Source organism: Sebastes fasciatus, chromosome 9 (assembly GCF_043250625.1).
Source record: "Sebastes fasciatus isolate fSebFas1 chromosome 9, fSebFas1.pri, whole genome shotgun sequence".
NCBI classification, from domain to species: Eukaryota; Metazoa; Chordata; class Actinopteri; order Perciformes; family Sebastidae; genus Sebastes; species Sebastes fasciatus.
In genome coordinates, this window is record NC_133803.1 from 13,886,367 (window position 1) to 13,894,905 (window position 8,539).

General features: G+C 38.2%; 1 protein-coding gene across 1 annotated transcript; it reads right to left on the minus strand.

The window, feature by feature from the left end:
- Positions 1–736: 736 nt before the first annotated feature.
- Positions 737–6,698, minus strand: hmx3a (H6 family homeobox 3a). The gene is made up of 2 exons (XM_074646170.1): positions 6,034–6,698; positions 737–3,872 (listed from the first exon to the last, which is right to left on the minus strand). Exons 1-2 carry the CDS (start codon positions 6,320–6,322, stop codon positions 3,220–3,222), a joined length of 942 nt encoding a protein of 313 aa, XP_074502271.1. The 5' UTR covers positions 6,323–6,698; the 3' UTR covers positions 737–3,219.
- Between the last annotated feature and the right edge of the window lie 1,841 nt (positions 6,699–8,539).

The window sequence follows — 8,539 nt, forward strand, 5'->3', positions numbered from 1 at the left end:
GAACCCTTTGTCTCTTGATGAGGTCATTATATGAGTTTATAGCTGACTGATTCATTTCCAATAACTGTATATTAGCCTACAGATGGAAACTGAGAATGACCTTTGAGGCAAAAGGTTGTTCTGAGAAATACACACGTGCCTCATAATCTGTTCAATTTTGGATTCCAACTCTTTTCTTTATGGTAATATTTCTTATGTTTGAGCAATCCAAAGTGCAGTATTGTGTTGTTTGTTATCAGGCAGATTGAATCTTAAGACTATCCTAAAACTATGAAGCTGTCAATAGTTTGTCTACTTGCACACTATGAGGGAATTAAAATGTGTTGTTGGTGTTTAAATTAAAGGGACAGTGCAGATGTGTAGTTTCTCTGCAGGTGTCAGTATAGTGTCCACCTGGACTCTGTCACCTGGTAGAAGTCTGGAGGTGAATCTCAGATTAAAAAGTACAAAGAAATGTTAAAACATATATTTAAATCAAGTATTTCATCCTGATGATTGTTTATTATTGGTATTTATAACTGATTATTGATCATTGCCATTTAGTGTGCCCAGCTCAACGGAGGAGTGTTCACTCCCTCCCTTCACTGCCTCCTCCCCTTGGACCTGAAACCCTTGTTACTTTAACATAATACATCCGGTTTTGTAAAAAAATAAAAAAAAGTAAAATAAACTAAAAATATATGTGCAATAACAGTATATGTAACTGTAAAAAAAATAAAATATAATAATAATAATAATAATAATAATAAAATGAATAATAAAAACAAACAAGTTCAGGTTAAGTCTCACCTGGTAAAAAAAATACTTGCATCGAAATGTGATTCTTAAACTTGTTTTTCTCTCTTAGGTTAAAAAGCAATACCATCACCATGTGGTGGGGGAACCTATGTTGTATTGTTTTTGTGTACTTTTATTCATTGCCATTGATTTTGTTGAATCAATCCTCCACATTCGGTCAGACGTTGTGCTTCCTTATTCAAGAACAATGTTAAAGTAAGTTAATTTGCATGGAATCAAGTGGAATTCTTATTATTAGTAGTAGTATTTTGCTTTCTTACACATTTAACTGCATTATTGAATTAAGTTAGCCTACATACAATGCTATGCACGTCTTCCTGGAGATAACCGCATCAAGTGTCCAGTGACACCTGTGGTCGTATGTGTTACAAAGTACCAGTTTAATCATTTATCTCTCAAGTGAAATGTTACACCTTTTTTTGCAAACTTTGTTTAAATTAAGGTTACAGGGCAATACTGTGGAGACACTGTGAGATGTTATTGTCCAGATAAAAAAAAAATAATAATAAAATAACAGCAAGGATATGATTTTTTTTGCATAATATCTATTTTGTATATCCTAAAACAATTTGCAAAAGTGTCCTACCTCACCATTTAAATATAGGTGGCATTACATTATTGTAAAGAGAGGTGTTTCCTCATACAGTTGTCAAAAAATACATTCATAAATTAAAAAGAAATGTGCTTAAAATAAAAAAAAAATAAGAATAAAAACCAGCATAGTGAGGTGGAGATACTTGCCATGGATCCTGACAGCCTTCCACATCACACTGAACACACAGACACAGACACACACACACACACACACACACACACACACACACACACACACACACACACACATAGATACAAGGCCATGAGAGAGAAAAAAAATGTTAAAAGACAGCAGCTCATACTCAGGGAGTAATGTCCTCTTCTGAATACATTACCCATAATTTTGGCAAGATGGTGGCAATTACGCATCTAATTGACCGAGCCACTTTTTATGTAAAATAACGTTTTTTAAAGTGCATCACACCAATATGATGACAGAAACCTATACCTGCCCAAACCACCACGTGTGTGTGTGGATGAGGGGTTCGACGTTTTGTCTATTATCAGAAAAGTAATTAATTTCATCCACTTTTAATTGTTGCATCTCTTTGTGCATAACATTTTATGAAAAATGTTGAATGTAGTAGTGAAAAAAAATAATATATGTTGATTATATAATATTAAAAAAGGCTCAATTTAACCTCCTCTGAGATTCTCTACAGAAGTCATACAAACATAATCTAAAATGTAAGGAATATTCTCCATTTATTTCACAACATGGTTCAGCAATACAATATCAAAACGTTGTTTTTACTGTACAAAGGAGAAGTGGCAGCTCCTCTCCCAGTGCCTCATTAAATATATACATTTACATATTTTTTTTTTTTTTTACACCAGCGATATTTTTGTTGCTCCTGTTCCAAAAACACACAGTTAGATTAGGAGACATGGGGAGCTCACACTTGTGCTTGAAAGACGTGTCCATGTAGAGTGAGCAAAGAGTGAGAATCACTAAAACTAAACAGGATATTTTACAGTTGACAGTGTTTTTTGATTGTCCCCCGTCAAGCGCTTTTTAGAAGCAAAATAATAATAATAAGAAAGGGAAATTACAACAAAGCCTCGTCAATGTTCCAACGTGAAAAGATGAAAAAAATAAAAACATGTTTTCCATTCACAGCGCACACCGTCAGTGTATTGCACATCATAATGTAATGAGTTGTAAATAAAATGAAATAATTGTGTCAGATGATAAGCAGGCCCAGGCGCATTCAGGTCGCCAATTTTTGTAAACAAGGTTAAAACATTTAAAAAAAAAATAGAATAATGTGTACAGTTGTAGAGTTGGCCTGACTGGAAACAGTTATGATGTAAAAACAATAAAAAAAAAGACACTCATCAGGCAGTGTAAGCAGGTGGACTCCTGAGGTGATCATTATACATAGGCCTATAATAATAATAAAAATAAAATAAAAAAATAGAATAATGTGTACAGTTGTAGAGTTGGCCTGACTGGAAACAGTTATGATGTAAAAACAATAAAAAAAAATAAAATAAAAAAAAAGACACTCATCAGGCAGTGTAAGCAAGTGGACTCCTGAGGTGATCATTACATAGGCCTATAATAATAATAATAATAATAATATTAATATAAAACATGGGATTTGAATTGTCGGATCACGTGTAAACGGCACCCTTTTTTTGAAAAAAATGACACAAAATAGGCTTATTTGCCAAAATAGGTCCATGTATAGGCCTGACAGTGTGTCTCTTTTCTTTTTCTTTTTTTTTTCTTCAGTCAGTTTGTACAAAAATATGTTTGTTTTTTTTACTTTTCAGATGATTTTTGAAAAATCGACACCCCCACTCTGTGTGCCATCTTATTTTTCAAACCGGTCTGAGCATCGGAACCGATGTGACGATGGGATGTGAGTAGTAGACGCCCGGGTGTGGGAAGGTGAGCAGCGGCTGGCTCACCGGCACGCTTCCACCGACACCGACTCCTCCGCCATCCGACGCCGAGCTCTCGTGGTAGAGGATCGGCACCCGGACTATCCTCTGCGCCGCCGCGTGGCTCAGGTTGGCGGCCTCCAGCTCCGCGGCCAGCTGCCTCTTCCACTTGTTCCTCCGGTTCTGGAACCAGATCTTCACCTGCGTCTCCGTCAGGTGCAGCGACGCGGCCAGACCGGCGCGCTCCGAGCTGCTCAGGTAGCGCTTCATGTCGAAGGTGGACTCCAGCTGGAACACCTGGCTGCGGGAGAAAACCGTGCGCGTCTTCTTCTTCCTGCACTGCTGCTTCTTGTCGTCGTCCCTCTTCTTCCACTCCTCCAGGTCGTCTTTCTTGTTGGCTTCCTCCGCGTCGCTCTCCTCCAGGATGATCTCATCGTCGCCACTTTTGTTGTTGTTGCTGTTGTTGTTGTTGTGCTCGTCCTCATCGTCGTCGTCTTCTTTGGCGTCTGGCTCGGATTTGAGAACCAGGTCCGGCGAGTCTCTGTCCGTGCCCGAGGTTGGAGAGGAGTCTCTGGCTAGTTTGTCGAGGACTGAAATGAGGACACATGCAGGGAGACGTGGTCATAAACACTGGATATGATTTTATTAAAAAACTCAGAAATTCTATTTTTGTACGTTTTAATCTATTTATTTTGTTATTATACTGTTTAACTTGCACCAACAAAACCCAAGCAAATTCCTAGTGTATACCTCTTACACTTGGCAATAAACACCATTCTGATTCTGATTCTGATTCTGGTTCTGGTTCCGATTCTGATTCTGATTCTGATTCTGATTCTGATTCTATTACAGCCTGTTGATACTGGACAGCCTGCAGGCTTTGGATGAAACTAAACTACTTGTAAATAGTGCCAGAAAAATATGACATAAACATAAAGCATTTTTTTTTTATAGCTAAACATGACTGACAACAATATATATATTCAAATGATCATTTACCCTATATCCTCCTGGGAACCGAGTTAAAACAAAAGTGTCTTCCAATTACTTTTTTTTGTGATTTCCTTCCTATTTAGGGTTAAACGAAAATCTTAACAATTTAGGCTTGTTAAACTTTATTTTTATTGTCCACTGTATAGTGGACTGTAGGACTTTTCAGTGTGAAAAGTAGTTTAAAAAAATTAACAGATTATGGCTGTAGAGTGATATTAAACCAAGAATACATTCAAATTGACTAAAAAAAAAAAACACATGCCATATCACTGGAAAGCCTAGGATGTCCTCTTTACAATACACCAGGGGTCAAAAGAGTAAGAGGATATGCATGTGGACAAAATGTCCACTACAGAGGACACATGTCAATGGGCTGGGTCTCAGGAGGATACTAAGAAAAGAACACTTTTGATAGACTAAAGAAATAAAAATATTCTAAATCTGCAGGCCTGCTTTTTAAAAAAAGTCGTATTTATCACTCTCCTAATTGAACAAGCTTTCAATAAAAAAATCTCCCATTTATTCTTTGCATGAACGCATGATAGTGCGAGCGTGTTTTAAATCCGCGCGTGAATAAATCACAGATAACAGGCAGGTAAAAAAGCTCTGTCAGTGACCGAGCCTCTGGGGGTAAGATGTTCACAGTGATGTTCACACTGAGCGCCAATAGACAAATCAAAAGCAGCTCGCTGCGCATCGCCACCCTCATCCGATGATTTGACGATGTCTACTTCATTTTATGCAAAGCGTGTCACTTTATTGATCTATTATCACCGCGTCGTGGCATAACAAAATAGGCCTTCGTGGAGGACATGAACGTCAAATCACTATAGCTATACACTGTGGTTTGATAAAGACAATGCAAGTCATATTATTTACCTGTCACCAAAACGCACAAAAAGCACAGTTGTGAGGAGAAAGTGGGAATATCTGAGAAAATATGAAGTGCCAAAAAACACACGTCATATACATATGTTGATTTGTTGATTGTAAAATTTGAAAAATAATTTCTCTCTCTGTTCTTATGATAAAGACTCCATCATCCAAATAGAATTCAAAGTGGGAGTGTGTGTGCGTAATCCTATGACAAATAGTGTTGTTTTGGGTCTGCCAGTCCTTCCTTGGAGTTGGAGGACATGGCGTCAAATCACTATAGCTACACACTGTGGTTTGGTAAAGACAATGCGCGTCACCTGTCACCAAAAACGCACAAAAAGCAATTTTATTGAGCTCATTTGTGAGGAGAAAATGGGAATATCTGAGAAAACATGAAGTTCCAAAAAAAAAACACACATGTCCATGAGAGGTCCTATATGTTGTGATTGTAAATTTGAAAAATAATTTCTCTCTCTGTTCTTATGATAAAGACTCCATCATCAAAATAGAATTCAAAGGCTAAAAAGTGTGACTCTGTGTGCGTAATCCTGTTGTTTTGGGTCTGCCAGTCCTTCCTTGGAGGACATGGCGTCAAATAACTATAGCTATACACTCTGGTTGGGTAAAGAAAATGCGAGTCATCCTGTCACCAAAAACGTACTTTTATTGAGCTCATTTGTGAGGAGAAAGTGGGAATATCTGAGAAAATATGAAGTGAACAAAAAACACACATGTCCTGAGAGGTCCTATAATAAAAATAATTAAGTTTTCTCTCTCTGTTCTTATGATAAAGACTCTATCATGAAAATAGAATTCAAAAAGTGTGAGTCTGTGTGCGTAATCCTATCATAAATAGTGTTGTTTTGTGTCTGCCAGTCTTACCTTCGGCTCTGTGTAGGTGTGCGGATGAGCTGAGTGCGTATGGGTACCACCACGCCGAGGAGCGCTCCAGGTAGTGAGCCGGCAGACTGAACCTCTGCGCGGACAGGTCAAAGCGAGGAAAGTTGAAGTCCCCGACGTGGGAGAGAGAAAACCCTCCCTCCAAGGCCGCCTTGGTGGCAGCCAGAACTGGCTTGGGTTTGGACGGTTTGCTATCACAGTTCAGCAGGTTCTTGATGAAGAAAGGAGAGTCCTTGGCCGAAGCGCACGTCTCTTGCGTTGTCTCTGGCATCGCTGTGTTTTGTGATCTGAGCGCAGAGGAGAGGACCACGGAAGCAGGAATTAAAACAGGAGGGAGGAAAAAAAAAAGGCACGGCTGACTTACAGAGTGTCGTTATCCCGTCTGAGACTCGATTTCACACCGCGTCAAAACGCGCGTCCTTAATTCTAGGCTAGAATAAAAAATAATAAAATAAAATGTTCGAGGCAAAATAAAAACAAACATGTATAATAAACATGGAGATGTCTCATTCCGGGGCTCTTTCGTTAGGAAACTGTTGTCCACCAGTGTCAGTCAGTCTGGCGTCTGATGCTAATGATGAAATAAAAATGTCATCCAAGTTAAATGCGGAAAGTATAGGCGATTGGGCATGTACAATGGCAAATGGGATTAAGGGAGAGACGGTGAGGAGAGAGAGAGAGAGAGGAAGAGAGAGAGAGAGAGAGAGAGAGAGAGAGAGAGAGAGAGAGAGAGAGTGAGTCCTCCCTCTGGCTGCAGGCTGTGTGCGCTCCTCTGTTATTGGTCCCATACAGTCCAATTAGGCAGCAAACGAACACAGGGCTGTTAGCGCCAAAAAGGAAGGTTTGGGACAAGCGCCTCATCACACAACTAACAGTCACACACAGATTGGCTGCAGGAGGTTACTCATAGTCTAGTGTGTTTTTTTTCTATATTTAGTTATATATTTTTGAGCCACTTTCACTCCGGCTGCAGGGGTCTGGTGTATTTTTTTTAAATTCTTTATTTATAAATATATTTTATGGGATGTATATTTAACTTCTAAATGATCACCAATAGCTAAGTATTTCAAATAAATAGAAACAAAAATATAAACCTGTGCTTAAAGCTTGGATAGATTATCCAAGGTCTTAAATGTGATGCTTTTATAGAAAAACAAGATTGCATTAAATAAAAAAGCTAACTATATGTGTGAGATGAACAAGCCAGCCACTATGAGTTATCCTCGCAAACTCAAAAATAATAATAATACTTAAATAGTGCAAAAAGTGTGGGAATCAGGTGCATCTTTATCAATAAAAAGCCTCCTTTCTTGTGCAGAATCGTTTTCAAATTTCCATCCTATAACTTTGACAAAACAAAATTAAATATAAGTGTTTGGTCACCATGCGAGCACTCAAATAGTCCCATTTTGTTCTATTCAGACTCTTTATATGAAAAAGGCCTGAGATCAGGCTGCAGCTTTACTCCACGTGTCACCAATGGGCGATTAGATTCATATTTCTAATTCATTGATTTCCAGCGAGGGCCACTTCCACAACGTCTGCTGGTCGCAGCAGTCATTTATTCCTCCCTAATCGATTTGCTTAATTCATCCCTCAGATTGCACTCTTTTGTAAATGCGCTATGTATATTCACTCATTGATATTAATTGACTTGTTAAAAAGCAGTCCGTTGGTTGGAGGCTGGTGTGTGGATGAAGGACGTGGGAGACAGCGTCCTCTGTGGGTGAAGAGGAAGAAATGCAGGCTTATGGAGAGGCTGTATGTTGGGTGATAGTATTTATCACGTTGTGGGGACAAAAAAACACACTGTCACATTATGGGGACTCACTCACCTCCAGAGATCAAAGATGCACCAACAGTGGCCCCTTTTAAATCTAGACTCAAGACCAAACTGTTCTTAGACGCTTTTCTTAATTGATCAAATGCTGCACTTTACTGTCTTTTGATTGTTTTCATTATCCTTTTAATTTTTTTTCTTTTAACTTATACTTTTATATTCTTTTATTCGTTTTTATCTTATGCACGTTGTGCTTTTTCATCTTGCTTTTAAATATGTAAAGCACTTTGAATTGCCTTTGTGTATGAAATGTGCTATATAAATAAACTTGCCTTGCCTCCAATTTGGAGAACAAAACAGGTCCCCATAAGGCAAACTACTAGGGTAAAGATTAGGGTTAGGGTTGGGTTTAGTCTCTGCACCCCCTTTGTCATCATCCCTGATGGAGGATATGATGTTGTTCCTTATACTGGAAAAAAAATTATTTGCCACTCAGCCCAGAAATTTTACTATACCTGGCAAGTCTTATCTTATTTTGACCGACTAACCATGCTTCTGTTTGATTAAAACCATATGTATTTTGTATTTTTTTTGTTGCATTATATGTTTTGATTTTATTTGGGCGTAGTATATTTGGGCATATTAATGGATTTATGGCATATGAAATGTATTTCTCTGCATCAGTTTAGCTGCATGACATCATAAAGT